The sequence below is a fragment of the Leucoraja erinacea genome, chromosome 26 (genome assembly GCF_028641065.1).
Source record: "Leucoraja erinacea ecotype New England chromosome 26, Leri_hhj_1, whole genome shotgun sequence".
NCBI lineage: Eukaryota > Metazoa > Chordata > Chondrichthyes > Rajiformes > Rajidae > Leucoraja > Leucoraja erinaceus.
The window spans coordinates 32,813,732-32,831,247 of NC_073402.1; the positions used below are offsets into that span (position 1 = coordinate 32,813,732).

A 17,516-nucleotide genomic window follows, 5' to 3' on the forward strand; every position below is an offset into this window, starting at 1 on the left:
AGACCCTGATGGATAAAGGCAAGTGCACCATATGCTCTCTTTACTACCATATCTATTCATGCTGTCACTTTCACCCCTGGCTTCCACTCCAGGATCCCTCAGTATATCACGGCTTCCAATGATCATACATTCATGGCATTCACTGCATTTACATTTCTTTCCTCTCAGCATAAAACGATGGCTTCTAGTGTTAGACTCTCCCACCCAAGGAAATATAGTGTCTATTTAACCTATGTCCCTCATAATTTTATAAACTACAAGATCACCCCTCAGCTTCCTACATTCTAGTGAGAATAGTCAGTCATACAGCACGGAAATAGAAATGTTGACCTAACCAGGTGTAATAATAATAATAATAATAATAGGCCGCGAGGAAGGGGCAAAGATGCGACTCGGAGGAAAGCCGCAACTCCGACCAGGCACCGAGAAACACAGTCCCCCCCCACACACACACAAAAAACAAAGCTGGGCCCATTTGCCACAAAGTGCTGGAGTAATTCAGGCCGTGTCTCTGTAGAACAAAGGATGAAGAGCTGGAGGCAAAAAAAAGACCAGGACCAATCAGGGCCTCAGGCAGGCAGGCAGGGTGGCAGGGTGGCAGGGTGGCAGGCAGGCAGGCAGGGTGGCAGGCAGGCAGGCAGGCAGGCAGGCAGGCAGGGTGGCAGGCAGGCAGGCAGGGTGGCAGGCAGGCAGGCAGGGGTGGCAGGGTGGCAGGCAGGGAGGAGGCAGGCAGGCAGGGAGGGAGGCAGGCAGGGTGGCAGGGTGGCAGGCAGGGTGGCAGGGAGGCAGGCAGGGAGGGAGGCAGGCAGGGTGGCAGGCAGGGTGGCAGGCAGGCAGGGTGGCAGGCAGGCAGGGGTGGCAGGGTGGCAGGCAGGCAGGGAGGCAGGCAGGCAGGGTGGCAGGGTGGCAGGCAGGGTGGCAGGTGGCAGGCAGGGTGGCAGGGTGGCAGGGAGGCAGGCAGGGTGGCAGGGTGGCAGGCAGGGTGGCAGGCAGGCAGGGTGGCAGGGTGGCAGGGTGGCAGGCAGGCAGGCAGGCAGGCAGGCAGGCAGGGGTGGCAGGCAGGCAGGCAGGCAGGCAGGCAGGCAGGCAGGGGGCAGGCAGGGTGGTGGCAGGGTGGCAGGGCAGGCAGGCAGGGTGGCAGGCAGGCAGGGGTGGCAGGCAGGGTGGCAGGCACAGGCAGGGTAGCAGGCAGGGAGGCAGGGTGGCAGGGTGGCAGGCAGGCAGGGTGGCAGGCAGGCAGGCAGGCAGGCAGTGGCAGGCAGGCAGGGTAGCAGGCAGGCAGGCAGGGTGGCAGGCAGGCAGGGTGGCAGGCAGGCAGGCAGGGTGGCAGGGAGGCAGGCAGGGTGGCAGACAGGCAGGCAGGGTAGCAGGCAGGGGCAGGCAGGGTGGCAGGCAGGCAGGGTGGCAGGCAGGCAGGGTAGGCAGGCAGGGGAGGCAGGGTGGCAGGCAGGGTGGCAGGGTGGCAGGGTGGCAGGCAGGGTGGCAGGCAGGCAGGCAGGCAGGCAGGGAGGCAGGGTGGCAGGCAGGGAGGCAGGCAGGGTAGCAGGCAGGGAGGCAGGGAGGCAGGGAGGCAGGGAGGCAGGGTGGCAGGCAGGGTGGCAGGCAGGCAGGCAGGCAGGCTGGCAGGCAGGCAGGCAGGCAGGCAGGCAGGCAGGCAGGCAGGCAGGGAGGCAGGGGGCAGGGCAGCAGGCAGGCAGGGTGGCAGGCAGGCAGGGTGGCAGGCAGGCAGGGTGGCAGGCAGGCAGGGTGGCAGGCAGGCAGGGTGGCAGGCAGGCAGGCAGGCAGGCGGGCAGGCAGGCAGGCAGGCAGGCAGGCAGGGTGGCAGGGCAGGGTGGCAGGCAGGCAGGCAGGCAGGCAGGCAGGCAGGGAGGCAGGCAGGCAGGGTGGTGCCCTGGAGGCTCCACTGTTGGCTAAGGAATGTGTGCTCTCAAGAACGATACAATGCAGAGAGCCGTGGAACTGGTGAAACAACAGGAGGGAGGGGGTGTTTGGTTTGTTCCTTAAAATGAGAGAATTCAACGCTCATATACGACATGATAAATACGATAAAACTTTATTTATCCCCAGAGGGAAATTGGTCTGCCGCTGGGTTGTAAGCTACCCAAGCGAAAGGTGCTGTTCCTCCAATTTGTGTGTAGCCTCACTCTGGCAATAGAAAGTCTTCCATTCCAGGAAACATCCCGTGCAATTTCTAATGCAACAAGCAGCCATCTTGAATGGCAACCAATACATTCCTCTCAGGGTCAATGCCCCTTGGAAGTGCTCACCATCACACAACTAGGTGTTCCAGGGCACAAAAGACAGTGAGCACAGGATACCATAATTCACAATTTTCCCTCCAAGTAATACAACACATATTGTTGTTCTTTCATTGCCAAGAGGTTGAACTGCTGGGACTTGCTGCCTGCAGCATTGCAGTTATTGTATAACAGACCACATCCCACCACTGACCCAGAGGCAATCAGGAACGACTATTAAATGTCAGCCATGCAGGAAGTGCCTGCAATCCATAGTGAGTAACAAGGAAAATCTTGGCTTCCAGAGTATTAGCATTCTTCCCAATGCAAATACTTTTACATTTCCTCTCTTTGTTTCCTATATCTCAATTAAAACAGGGGGAATATTCTCCCTCCTCTCTTACCTCAAGGAATAGCTGGTACTGCAAGCCTATATACACTGTACGATTAAGCTCAACCGACAATAATTGCAAGGGAACAACCATTACTCTAACCCTAATCCTTTCACGTGAAGGCTACCTTTGAAAAATAATGTACACCAGATAAAATACAAACCATGGCTTCTGTAGGAAGTAAATAAAATTACTATTCTAGATAATTCTTTACATCCATATATTATACACTTGTGCACAACATTTTAAATCAAGCTTCCACATCTTGGTTTATAAATTATAAAATACGCTTGTCAGAGATGAAGAAATTCAACACGAACCACTTGCTGCAACTTGAACACAAAGATGACTTACCGCATTAATTTATTCTTCTTCAGGCATATGTTTAAAGATCAACACTAAGGTTTAAACTGTCTTTTCCTGTTCACACTTAGTGGTAGAATTTGTTTATCAGCACTTGTTACAAAGAGACATGGGAACGCAGTTTATAAAAACATTACATAACCACTGAGTTACATTATCTTCACTTCAGTAACAAAGCAATGACATATCAGTTTTTGAAACAGTTTTGCACAGATTAAGTGTTGATCATCTAATAAACCCATTCAGGTAGCTCATTGTAGACTTCAGGAAGTCCAGAGGCGGCACGCACACCCCCATCCACATTAACGGGACGGAGGTGGAACGTGTTTCTAGCTTCAGGTTCCTGGGAGTCAACATCTCCGATGACCTCTCTTGGACCCACAATACCTCTACTCTGATCAAGAAGGCTCATCAGCGTCTCTTCTTCCTGAGGAGACTGAAGAAGGCCCATCTGTCTCCTCAGATCCTGGTGAACTTCTACCGCTGCACCATCGAGAGCATCCTTACCAACTGCATCACAGTATGGTATGGCAACTGCTCTGTCTCCGACCGGAAGGCATTGCAGAGGGTGGTGAAAATTGCCCAACGCATCACCGGTTCCACGCTCCCCTCCATTGAGTCTGTCCAAAGCAAGCGCTGTTTGCGGAGGGCGCTCAGCATCGCCAAGGACTGCTCTCACCCCAACCATGGACTGTTTACCCTCCTACCATCCGGGAGGCGCTACAGGTCTCTCCGTTGCCGAACCAGCAGGTCGAGGAACAGCTTCTTTCCGGCGGCTGTCACTCTACTCAACAACGTACCTCGGTGACTGCCAATCACCCCCCCCCCCCCCCCCGGACACTTATTATTTTTTATTCAAATCGTTTGCTATGTCGCTCTTCAAGGGAGATGCTAAGTGCATTTCGTTGTCTCTGTACTGTACAATGACAATTAAAATGGAATCTGAATCTGAATCTGAATCTGAGGTAAAAACAGGGGAAAGCACAATTTCAAGTAGTTGTTAATATATATCAATCCACATCGACTCACAAGAAACTGCAAATGCTGGAATAAAGCACAACCTTTTATCCGAAAGCCTTGGGACCAGACACTTGTCGGATTTCGGACATTTTCGGATTTCAGAATGGAAGATTTTTAGCGTAGATTAGGTAGGTAGCGCGGGCGGCTTGAAAAGTCTGGAGCTGCTGCCTCCTCCCCGGTGACCGGGAGAATCATTGCATAAATGTTAGTCAGTTAGTTTGGAGGGATTTTATGTGGTGGTGGTGGAGTCGGGGTGAAGGGGGAAACTTTAATTCTTAGTCCCCTACCTGGTCGGCGACTCCCAACATCGCGGAGCTGGGGGCTCCGTCCGGCCGCGGGCGGCGCCGGTTGTAGCTCCGACCCCGGCAACTCTACCCCTGGCTGCGAGGCGCTCCAAATCCAGCGCCGCCCGCGGTCGGACGTCCCAGCTCCGGGAATGTCGGGAGTCGGCGGCGTCGCAGCGCTGGGATACCAGCGGGGAGCGGGCAATGCCTTACCGGGTCGCCGTGCGGCAAGCTCCGGAACGCTGTGGCCGCCGACACACAACATCGCGGAGCGTCGCTGGATTTGGAGCCGCGGAGCTGGGGGCTCCGTCCAGCCGCGGGCGGCGCCGGTTGGAGCTCCGACCCCGGCAACTCTACCCCTGGCTGCGCGGCTCCAAATCCAGCGACGCTCCGCGATGTTGTGTGTCGGCGGCCACAGCGCTCCGGAGCTTGCCGCACGGCGACCCGGTAAGGCATTGCCCGCTCCCCGCTGGTATCCCAGCGCTGCGACGCCGCCGACTCCCGACATTCGCGGAGCTGGGGCGTCCGGCCGCGGGCCGCGCTGGATTTGGAGCGCCACGCAGCCAGGGGTAGAGTTGCCGGGGTCGGAGCTGCAACCGGCGCCGCCCGCTGCCCCACCGGCCACAGCGCTGCGGAGCTTACTGCACGGCGACCCGGTAAGGCATTGACCGCTCCCCGCCTCTCCGACCAGGTAGGGGACTAAGAATTAAAGTTTACCCCTTCACCCCCCTTCACATAAAAGCCCTCCAAACTAACTGACTAACATTTAAGCAATGATTTACAGATGTTTAAGCGTCTCCCGGTCTCCAGGGAGGAGGCAGCCGCTACAGTAGTACAGACCTGGGTTGACCGTGGGTCGTTTTGGGTCAAGTTTGGCGCCAAACGCGAGCTTTGGTGCGCAGACGACATCTGGAAAAAATGGCCGGTTTTCGGAGCTTTTCGGTTTCTGGAACACCGGATAAAAGGTTGTGCACCTGTACTGAGTTTCTCGTACTTTTGCACAATCCATGTGGAGTTGTGCCAAATCAGTTACATTTCAAGGATATGAGACACGTTAACAAAATGGAACCAGCATATTTATATTTTTAAATATCATGTGAAATACTTATTTGAAGCAAAGGGGAGAAAACATTTTTCTCCGTCATTAAATATTTGTGACAGTATTGGCCACGTCATGCATAACATGTGCTCTTCACTTTTATCCCATCAATCAACCGCATGCCTAGGTTGGCAGAGCGAGGGGGATAATTCAGCTAGAGTAGGAACCATGGCTTAACTTGTCCATGCCAACCATGACACTGAGCTAGTCCCACTTGCCTGCACTAGGCCCATATCCCTTCAAACCTTTTTGGGTGACGTTTCGGGTCGAGACCCTTCTTTTCCCTTAGTCAGGGGAAAGTGAAACGAGTGATTATACACATTGTCTGGAGAGAGATATAGATCAAATGGATGCAAGATATGCAAAAAAAGTAACGACGATAAAGGAAACAGGCCATCGTTAGCTGTTTGCTTGGTGAGAACGAAAACCGAGAACCTGCTGCAACTTGGCTGGGGGAGGAATGGACAGTGAAGGAATGCAGGGGTTATTTGAAGTTAGCAAAATCAATATTCATACCATTGGGTTGTAAATTGCCCAAGCAAAATACGATATGATGTTCCTCCAATTTGTGATTAGCCCCATTCTGGCAATTGAGGTGGCTAGGACAGAAAGGTCAGTGTGTGAAGGGGAATTAAAGTGTTTGGCAACCGGGAGATCAGGTAGGACTGAGCGAAGTGTTCAGCGAAACGATCGCCTAGCCTATGTTTGGTCTCGCCAATGTATAAGAGTCCACATCTTGAACAACGGTACAGTAGATGAGGTTGAAGGAGGTGCAAGTGAACCTCTGCCTCACCTGAAAGGACTGTCGGGGTCCCTGGACAGATTCGAGGGAGGAGGTTTAGGGACCGAACTGACAGGAGATGGAGGGAAATGGTGATGGGGTGTTTTTTGACTGGAGTTCTTTGACTAGTCTTAAACAATCATCAGCACAAGGACATGTGTTTGCAATTTGCATGATGGCAGGTGGCTTGGTTAGTAATTTGCAGACAATATGAAAATTAGTGGTAGGTTGTCAAAAGAAACAGCAGGATTGAGATCATTTAGAAATTTGGGTGAAGTAATGGCAAATCGAGAAGTGTGAAGTGATGGATTGTGGGAGGTCAAATGCAAGAGAAAGGTATGCAGTAAATGGCAGGACCCTTATGTACAAAGACATCTGGGGTTACAAGTTCACAGCTCCCCGAGAGGCATTAAGAGGATTAGAGTGATACAGACCATGTATCAGAGTGTTACAGACCAGAAGGGATTAATCAGAATTGCATGCACTATACTGTTCTCACTATATATGCTGATATGCCCACGTTTTAAGTTGGCAATATCCTTGTTTTAACTGAGAAAATTAAACAGGCTAAATTTAATCAAAAAACCAATACAAAATAGGAGAATTTCGGCTCACCCAGTGCTTTGGCTTTCTTTTTCTCTGGAGGTTTTTTCTGATCCTTGTTGTTGGGAGCATCTCCATTCTCTTTCACATCAGCCACGGCCTTCACCACTTTCTCAGTTTCTTCATTCATCTCCTCACATTCTATTTCCCGCACACCATTTCTCAAGGACTCATTGTTGGCACACTTTTCTAGTTCTTCCAACTCAGGAGATTCCTCAGGCTGCACAGAAGAACCGTGCTCATCCAGAGTGCAGCAATACGTGTTCAGAATGTCTTCAAGCTGTCTGCTAAGCTCATCCGAGACATCAGATGTTGACGTCTCAGGCTGGACGCTATTCAAGTTGTTGGTAGTTGAAGTTTCTTGAACAACTAATGATGCCTCACTGCTGTTTCCGGTTTGTGTTTGTTTCAGAACATCTTCATTGGGTCTTATATTATCATGGTTTTGAACAACCCCATTCTGACCACCAGACTTTTCAATTGTTTGGCAAATAGTTTCAAGTCCTGCAGATTCAAGAACGCTCAGCTTGTCCTCTGCCCCGTCCGCTGCTGTGACACGAACGAGTGCCTCAAGACCACCAGCAGATGGGCTGAGCTTACTTTCAGAGTCTTGATTTTTCATGGTTTATCTTTTACTGCACAAAAATAAGCGTTATTTTTACAGATTTTAATTAGTTTAATTAGTTACAATAATAATCTGCTGAATTCCAATACACTAGTTAGCTTGAAGGTAGACACAAAATGATGGAGTAACTCAGCAGGTCAGACAATATCTCTGGAAAAAAATAATAAGTGACATTTCAGGGGTCTCGACCCGAAACGTCACCTATTCTTTTTCTCTAGAGATGCTGTCTGACCCGCTGAGTTACTCCATCTTTTTGTGACTACCTTCGGTTGAAACAAGCATCTGCCATTCCTTCCTACACTAGTTAGTTCATTAACCCAACAGTTTAGAAACACTGTTTCTAAATGAATAATTTGGTTAATCTTTCAGTTAATTCCTAAATTGTCCCATATTAATTGCAGATTGTTTTTCAATGTTGGATTTGGGCATTTTCCAAATGTTAGGTTCGCTGCTGTAAAATTCCCTGCTTCCTGGTATTATAATTACTTATTTCTAATCCTCGGGGCCAGCTTCAGAATCCAAGGAATTTTGGAAGTTTCTACTGCCTGTTCCTTTAAGACCATAGGATACAGGCCACCAGGACCAAGAACCTGTGCTGGAACCCTATTAGTGTCCCAAGTACTTTTTACCAGATCAATTCAAAATAATTATTTAGAATTCCATATTATTCACTAAATCCCATTCTTATTATTCCTTTCCATTTTATAACAGACCTATTGTTAGTTTGTATATTATGTGCTAGTTCACTCATATTCTTTATGAGTCAAATTCCTATTTTCTAAAATTTAATTCTAATCCTCTGGCTTGCATGACTGCAATATTGTCTCCTCTCTCTGGAGACAGTTTCACAACTCCACTGCAATATTGTCTGTCTTTTCCTGATCTCTTTGTTAGCCAGGAAACATGCACCCTTCTCGTTGAGCCTTACCTTATCAGAAAATGAAATTTAGAAAATATCTCCGTAAATGTTTCCCACTGATAATCTACTGTCTAAATCCTTCATTTATTTTTGCCAGGTAATTTTATAATTGCCCTATCTTTAAATTCATTACTCTAGCTTCAAACAAAGCGGGCCTGTCCTCAAGCTTTCTCCAGAGGATCCTTTGTAATGACATAATTAACCCTGGTATTATGCAATGCAAGATCTAAATCAGCCTGGTTTGAGTTCAATGAATTACTCCAAGAAGCCCTTTCAAATATTCTTCATGAAATTGTCCTCAGGATTTCCTTTTCTAGCCTATATCACGATCAAGATCACATGACTATTGCAGTACATTTCCTACATTACTTGATTTATACCGTATCTTACAGTATGACAACTGTTGATGGCCTACATACTATACAGTGTCCGTTTGTGTCATTAACTCATCTATATTATTGCAAATGTTATGTTCATTCAGATACATTTTATCTCATCGTTTTCTCTGATTCTATTTGACATTTTTTTAACGTATACACAATTTTCCACCTTCCAGTAGATTGGTTAGTCTTCCCCTTCTTGCCTTGCCCCATTCCTAAATACTCTTTATCTAAACCCTTATCTTCCAGCACGACGGCTTCTATCTACATCCTTGGAACAGATATGAACTGTGATTATGAGACTTCATTGAACTGAGAATTAAGAAGACCTTCTATTAAATAAATATAAAGGTACTATTTTCTCCAGTATGGGTCAGAAAGATAAGTTTATGTGAATGGTACAAGGATTAAAGAGAAAAGAGGGTAGGGACACTGAGCTTGATGGCAGAATGGGCAGCGACATCACATGTGAACAGCAGGTGTACTCGAAGGGCCATGGCCGTCAGGTCCCAGAGATAGAAGGTGAGATCGAGGCACTCTCATTTCCCGCAGCCACGACCGGACAAATTCTCTTTTGCTGTGATTTTTCTACCAACCCATACACAACCAATGCAAAGGAAGCTCGAGATCCAATGGCAACAGGTGGGGATTTAAGAACGATGTGTTTTTTTAGAAACAAAGAACTGCAGATGCTGGATAATACACAAAAGAACACAGAGTGCTAGAGTGGGTGAGGCAGCATCTCTGGAGAACATGGATATAGGTGACATCTTCACTAAGGAGGACACAAACAACCTTCCTGATATAGTAGTGGCCAGAGTGATGGGGTGATGGAGGAACTGAAGGAAATCCACATTAGGCAGGAAATGGTGTTGGATAGACTGATGACGGGAGACTGATAAATCCCCAGGGCCTGATGGTCTGCATCCCAGGGTACTTAAGGAAGTGGCTCTATAAATTGTGGACGCATTGGTGATAATTTTCCAATGTTTTATAGACTCAGGATCAGTTCCTGTGGATTGGAGGGTAGCTAATGTTATCCCACTTCTTAAGAAAGGCGGGAGAGAGAAAACAGGGAATTATAGACTAATTAGCCTGACATCGGCGGTGGGGAAGATGCTGGAGTCAATTATAAAAGATGAGATAGTCGAACATTTGGATAGCAGTAACAGGATCGGTCGGAGTTAGCATGGATTTAGGAAGGGGAAATCATGCTTGACTAATCTCCTGGAATTTTTTGAAAATGTAACTAGGAAAATGGACAAGGGAGAGCCAGTGGGTGAAGTGTACCTGGACCTTCAGAAAGCATTTGATAAGGTCCCACATAGGAGATTAGTGGGCAAAATTAGGGCACATGGTATTGGGAGGTAGAGTGCTGACATGGATTGGCAGACAGGAAACAAAGAAGAGGGATTAACGGGTCCCTTTCAGAATGGCAGGCAGTACCGCAAGGCTCGGTGCTGGGACCGCTGCTATTTACAATATACATCAATGATTTGGATGAAGGTATTCAAAGTAACATTAGCAAATTTGCAGATGACACAAAGCTGGGTAGCAGTGTGAACTGTGAGGAGGGTGCTATAAGAATGCAGGATGACTTGGACAGGTTGGGGGAGTGGGCAGATGCATGGCAGATGAAGTTTAATGCGGATAAATGTGAGGTTATCCACTTTGGTAGCAAAACCAGGAAGGCAGATTACTATCTAAATGGCTTCAAGTTGGGAAAAGGGGAAGTACAACGGGATCTGGGTGTCCTTGTACATCAGTCTATGAAAGTAAGCATGCAGGTACAGCAGGCAGTGAAGAAAGCGAATGGCATGTTGGCCTTTACAACAAGAGGAATCGAATATAGGAGAAATGAGGTCCTTCTGCAGTTGTACAGAGCCCTAGTGAGACTACACCTGGAGTATTGTGTGGAGTTTTGGTCCCCTAATTTGAGGAAGGACATTCTTGCTATTGAGGGAATGCCGCGTAGATTTACAAGGTTAATTCCCGGGATGGCGGGACTGTCATATGCTGAGAGAATGGAGTGGCTGAGCTTGTACACTCTGGAGTTTAGAAGGAAGAGAGGGGATCTCATTGAAACATATAAGATTGTTAAGGGTTAGATGCAGGAAAAATGTTCCCAATGTTGGGGGAGTCCAGAACCAGGGGCCACAGTTTAAGAATAAGGCATAAGCCATTTAGAACAGAGATGAGGAAACACTTTTTCTCACAGAGAGCTGTGAGTCTGTGGAATTCTCTGCCTCAGAGGGCGGTGGAGGCAGGTCCTCTGGATGATTTTAAGAGAGAGCTAGATAGGGCTCTTAAAGATAGCGGAGTCAGAGGATATAGGGGAGAAGGCAGGAACGGGGTACTGATTGTGGATGATCAGCCATGATCACATTGAATGGCGGTGCAGGCTCGAAGGGCCGAATGGCCTCCTCCTGCACCTATTGTCTATTTTCTCGGGTCTTCTCCAGACCGTCTTGTGCTGTTACTGTTGAGAATATTTACACAACTTTACCGATAAAATGAAGATGGTTGTAGACAAGAAGGAACGAAAAGGAACGGAAGTCAAGAAACCCGCGGTCGTGTGATGTTCCTGAAAGGCACAAATAGAGTTAGTCACCCGGCGCCGAGCAACAGCCCAACCGGTCCAGTGACCGTCCCCGTCCCATTGCCCGCCGGCTCCCGACACCTACGAGCCCCCCCCCCCCCCCCCCCCCGTGTCCCCCGCTCCCCCAGACCCCGTGTGTCCCCAGTCCCTGTGTGTCCCCGCTCCCCGTGTCCCTCCCACTCCCCGTGTACCCCCGCTCCCCGTGTGACCCCAGTCCCCGTGTGTCCCCCGCTCCCCGTGTACAACAGACCCCGTGTACCACAACCCCCGTGTGTCCCCGTGTACCACAGTCCCCGTGTACCCGTATGTCCCCAGTCCCCGTGTACCACAGCCCCACAGACCCCGTGTGTCCCCAGTCCCCGTGTACCACAGCCCCCACAGACCCCGTATGTCCACAGTCCCCGTACCAGTCTCCGTGTGTCCCTGTGTACCCCAGTCCCCGTGTACCCCAGTCCCTGTGTACCCCCGTGTGTCCCCACACCACAGACCCCACGCCCCGTGTGTCCCCGTGTACCCCACACCCCTCAGCCCCCACAGACCACAGGCCCCGTGTGTCCCCGTGTACCCCCGTGTGTCCCCAGTCCCCGTGTACCCCACCCCCCACAGACCCCGGTCCCCCACAGACCCCGTGTACCGTCCCCGTGTACCCCAGTCCCCGTGTACCAGTCCCCACAGACCACAGTCCCCGTGTACCCCAGTCCCCGTGTGCCCCCAGTCCCCGTGTACCCCAGTCCCCGTGTACCCCGGTCCCCGTGTACCCCACCCCCCACAGTCCCCGTGTACCCCAGTCCCCCGTGTGCCCCCAGTCCCCGTGTACCCCAGTCCCCGTGTACCCCGGTCCCCGTGTACCCCACCCCCCCCCACAGTCCCCGTGTACCGCCCTGTACCCCAGTCCCCGTGTACCCCCCTGTACCCCACAGTCCCCGTGTATCCCCTTGTGTCCCCGTGTACCCCACACCCCGTGTACCCCAGTCCCCACAGACCCCGTGTCCCCGTGTACCCCAGTCCCCGTGTGTCCCCACCCCACAGACCCCGTGTACCAATCCCCGTGTACCAGTCCCCGTGTGTCCCCGTGTACCACACCCCACCCCACGGCCCCCCCACCCCCCACAGGCCCCGTGTGTCCCCGTGTACCCCACCCCCCACCCCCCACGGTCCCCGTGTACCGCCCTGTACCCCACCCCCCACAGTCCCCGTGTACCGCCCTGTACCCCAGTCCCCGTCGTCCCCGTGTACCCCGGTCCCCGTGTACCCCACAGTCCCCGTGTACCCCAGTCCCCGTGTACCTCACACCCCGTGTACCCCCCTGTACCCCGGTCCCCGTGTACTCCCGTGTGTCCCCGTGTACCCCGGTCCCCCTGTACCCCACCCCACACCCCCCCACAGGCCCCGTGTACCCCCGTGTGTCCCCGTGTACCCAGTCCCCCCGTCCCCGTGTACCCCAGTCCCCCGTGTACCCACACCCCCACCCCCCACAGGCCCCGTGTACCCCCCTGTACCCCAGTCCCCCGTGTACCAGTCCCCGTGTGTCCCCGTGTACCTCACACCCCGTGTACCACAGTCCCCGTGTACCAGTCCCCGTGTACCCCAGTCCCCGTGTACCACACCCCCCACAGTCCCCGTGTACCGCCCTGTACCCCAGTCCCCGTGTACCCCGTGTGTCCCCGTGTACCAGTCCCCGTGTACCCCACAGACCCCGTGTGTCCCCGTGTACCCCACAGACCCCGTGTGTCCCCGTGTACCCCAGTCCCCGTGTACCCCACAGTCCCCGTGTACTCCCGTGTGTCCCCGTGTACCCCACACCCCCCACAGGCCCCGGTTCCCACCACCGAGCGGCCGCCGAGTTTTCTCCGGAATTTCCAGTTGGGCGACGGAAGTGAATGGACGTCACGGCGCATCCTCCTGACGTCGACCAATCCGACGGCGCGATGCTGCGTCACAATCGCACCCGGGCAACGGGCACTTCCGCCCGGACTCGACCCCTGACCCCTGACCCCGGCCCGCAGGAGGAGGCCACTCGGCCCCTTTGGGCCAGCACCGCCATTCACCGTGGCCATTGGCTGAGCAGCCACGACCAATACCCTGCCCCTGACTCCATTAACCCTCCTATAGCAGACAAGATGGCCGACAGTTACGGTCATGGGTGATTATAGCCGCCATTTTAGCAACCAGCCACCGCCATCTTGCTTCCGGCCAAAGATCGGATCATTACTTCCTTCTCCGCTCCCGTATCTTCGTTTTGGTCTTTGGCTTGGGCGGGGAGAGGGGAGAGGATGAGGGGGGTGTGTGGCCCGGGGAAAGGGGGTGTGTGGCCCGGGGTGTGTGGCCCGGGGTGAGGGGTGTGTGGCCCGGGGTGTGTGGCCTGGGGTGAGGGGGGGTGTGCCCCGGGGTGAGGGGGTGCGGGACAGCGGGGAGAGGGGCATAGGAGGGGGGGGGGGAGGGGGAGGCGAGGGAGTGCCGGGGGGGGGGGGGGGGGAGGTTTACAATTTTTCTTATTTAATTTCCCTTGTCTAGTCTGAAATAAAGTTCATCATTGGATATAAAAATCAGAAGAAATATAATTGTGTGTGTTATATGATTATATACATTTATATCACATTCATATATGTGTGTTTATAAACATTTTATTCTTTAACAAGAATTAACAGAATTATGAAGGAACAGAATTATGAATCTAACCCTATATCACGCACAAAAACTCTCCCCCCGCAATGTCAATTACACTGCGAGTCGGGTCGGGTCGGGTAGGTTCCGGTTACTACAAAATCAACTCAAACACTGCTTGTGAGCCATTTAAAAAGAAATCATTTAAAAAACATTAAAAAAGACAATTACCAGAGTCAAATTTTATTCTTGACAAGAATTAACAGAAGTATGAACTGACAGAATTATGAATCTAACCCTATATTCAGATTCAGATTCAGATTCAGATTCAATTTTAATTGTCATTGTCAGTGTACAGTACAGAGACAACGAAATGCATTATATCACACACACAAACTTGCCCCGCAACATTGATTACACTGCGAGTCGGGTCGGGTTGGCTCCGGTTACTAAAATGGGTGGGAAAAAACCCCCTCCATAGCTACTACACGTCAGACCATTGCATTTTGCAGGAGTAAGCTATCTTGCTCCACTATAGGATCTTTGAGCACCGCCATTCACTGTGGCCATTGGCTGATCATGTGACTATTGGCTGATCATGTGACCATTGGCTGATCATGTGACCATTGGCTGATCATGTGACTATTGGCTGATCATGTGGTCATTGACTGATCATGTGACCATAGGCTGATCATGTGCCCATTGGCTGATCATCCACAATCAATACCCCGTCCCTGCTTCTCCCCCATATCCCTGACTCCGTTAGCCCTCAGAGCTAAATCTAACTTTTAAACATCCAGTGAATCGGCCTCCACCGCCGTCTGTGGCAGAGAATTCCACAAATTCGCAACTCTGGGTAAAAAGGTTTTTCCTCATCTCAGTCCTAAATGACCGACCCCTCATTCTTAAACTGTGGCCCCTGGTTCTGGACTCCCCCAGCATTGGGAACATTTTTCCTGCATCCAACCTGTCCAATCCCTTAAGAATTTTATATGTTTCCATAAGATGCCTTCTCATCCTTCTAAATTCCAGTGAATACAAGCCCAGTCGACCCATTCTTTCATCATATGTCAGTCCCACCATCCCGGGAATTAACGGGAACGCTGCACTGCCTGGATCTGGATCCAGATCTGGATCTGGATCTGGATCTGGATCACTGAAAAGCTCTAGATAGAACATCACTCAGCACTGGATAATTTTATACTGGGCAATTTTTACATTTATCAAGTCAATTAACCTACAAACCTGTACATCTTTGGAGTGAAGATCTCGGAGAAAACCCACACAGATCACGGGGAGAACATACAAACTCCATACAGACAGCACCCATAGTCAGGATCGAACCCGGGTCTCTGGCGCTGCATTTTGCTGTAAGGCAGCAACTCGATCGCTGCGCCACCGTGACTGCTGCAATAGCAATATTATTCTTCCTCAAATTAGGAGACCAAAATTGCACACAATATTCCAGGTCTCACCAGGGCCCTTTACAACTGCAGTAGGACCTTCTCAAATCCTCTCGCAATGAACGTCAACATGCCATTAGCTTTCTTCACTGCCTGCTGTACCTGCATGCTTACTTTCAGTGACTGATGAATAAGTACACTCAGGTCTTCTTGCACAACCCCTAATATGTCTGCCAACCAGCTCTCTATCCATGTCAATATCCTACCTCCAATACCACGTGCTCTAATTTTGCACATTGATATCTTCACGGTGAGAATGGCCGGACTGGTAGCTCAATGTTCCAGGGTTATGAGAAGAGGTGGGTAGCCTCTTTGTTCAGCGACAAGTACATTGGTCAGAAAATACATTCTTGTGGGATCGTTCAGTGAAACTGGAATAGAATAACCACTTTGATGGGTTAGATTATAGGTCTCCCAATAGCCATCAGGTATTAGAAGGGCAGGTGTGTAGGGAGATTGCAAATAGTTGTAGGAATATTAAGAGTAGTATTAGTGGGAGATTAAAATTTCCTAATATTCACTGGTCTTCCATAGGGTAAACAGCATGGACAAGATGTAATTTGTTAAATGTGAAGATAGACACAATAAGCTGGAGTAACTCAGTGGGACAGGCAGCATCTCTGAAGAACAGGAACGGGTGATGTTTTGGGTCGAGACCCTTCTTCACACTAAAGGATCTTCAGTCTCTGGACTTCTTCTGTCCAACTTGTCCACACCGGCAAACATATCCCTGCAACACTAGTCCCACCCGCCTGCAATCCCTCTAAACCCGTCCTATCTATGTACCTGTTTAATTGTTTCTTAAACATTACGATAGTCCCTACCTCATCTACCTCCTCTGGCAGCTTGTTCCATACATCCACCATCCTTTCTGTGAAAAAGTTACCCCTCAGATTCCTATTAAATCTTTCCCCTTAAACCTATGTTCTCTGGTCCTTGATTCCCCTACTCTGGGCAGAGACTCTGTGCATCTATCCGATCTATTCCTCTCATGATTTGATGATACACCTCTATAAGATCACCTGTCATCCTCCTGCGCTCCAAGGGATAGAGTCCCAGCCTACTCAACCTTTCCCTACAGCTCTGCTCCTCTAGTCCTGGCAACATCCTCGTAAGTCTTCTCTGAACCCTTTCCAGCTTGACAACATCTTTCCTATAACATGGTGCCCAGAATTGAACACAATATTCTAAATGCGGCCTCACCAACGTCTTATACAACTGCAACATGACCTCCCAACTTCTGTACTCAATACTCTGGCTGATGAAGGCCAATGTGCCAAAAGCCTTTTTGACTATCTTATCCACCTGCGACTCGACCTTCAAGGAACCATGCACCTGCATTCATAGATACCTTTGCTCTACAACACTTCCCAGAGCCCTACCATTCACGGTGTAGGTCCTGACTAGTTTAGACTTCCCAAAATGCAACACCTCACATTTCTCTGTTAAATTCCATCAACTATTCCTCCGCCCACCTGGCCAATCGATCCAGATCCTGCTGCAATCTTTCACAACCATCTTCACTATCTGCAAAACCACCCACTTTTGTATCATCAGCAAACTTGCTAATCTTACCCTGTATATTCTCATCCAAATCATTGATATAGATGACAAACAGTAATGGGCCCAGCACTGAACCCTGAGGCACACCTAGGGTTGCCAACTGTCCGGTATTAGCCGGGACATCCCGTATATTGGACTAAATTGGTTTGTCCCATACAGGACCGCCCTTGTCCCGTATTTGACCGTTACTACTCGGGTCGAGGGGAGCCCCGCATCCGGCCCTGCCTCACCCGTCCCGACGTAGTGCAGCCCATGGAATGCAGCAGCAGCGCCTCGCCCGTGTCCCCATTGGTCGGTCGGCAGCCTGGCCAGCTGTCTGACCATCGGACCTTTGTTTACCGCCGACACCACCACCCCTCGTTCTCATGGCCGATTATCAGTTCATGAGTTGGATGGGGCGCCGGACTTTGCACGCGCGCCCCCGGGCCTAAACTCCTCAGCTGGCCCACCGGCTGGGCTTTGTGTGCATTCCAGCACCCGGTCCAACTCATCATTCACCCAGCCACGGCCGAGTCGGTCAACGAATTGCCATCGGGAAGTTGTTCTTTATTTTGACCTTTTGTCCCTTATTTGATAGTGAGAAA

At 50.7% G+C, this 17,516-nt stretch overlaps 1 protein-coding gene across 1 annotated transcript in view; it reads right to left on the minus strand.

Annotated features, from left to right (window-relative positions):
• LOC129709963 (alpha-taxilin-like) overlaps window positions 1-13,208 on the minus strand; it is a 39,152-nt gene extending 25,944 nt beyond the window's left edge. The window contains exons 1-3 of the mRNA XM_055656680.1: window positions 13,129-13,208; window positions 11,210-11,287; window positions 6,792-7,414 (exon numbers count right to left, since the gene is read on the minus strand). Of these exons, the coding sequence (XP_055512655.1) occupies window positions 6,792-7,401 (610 nt within the window). The 5' untranslated portion in view covers window positions 7,402-7,414; window positions 11,210-11,287; window positions 13,129-13,208. The remainder of the gene's footprint in view (window positions 1-6,791; window positions 7,415-11,209; window positions 11,288-13,128) is intronic.
• Window positions 13,209-17,516: the final 4,308 nt, after the last annotated feature.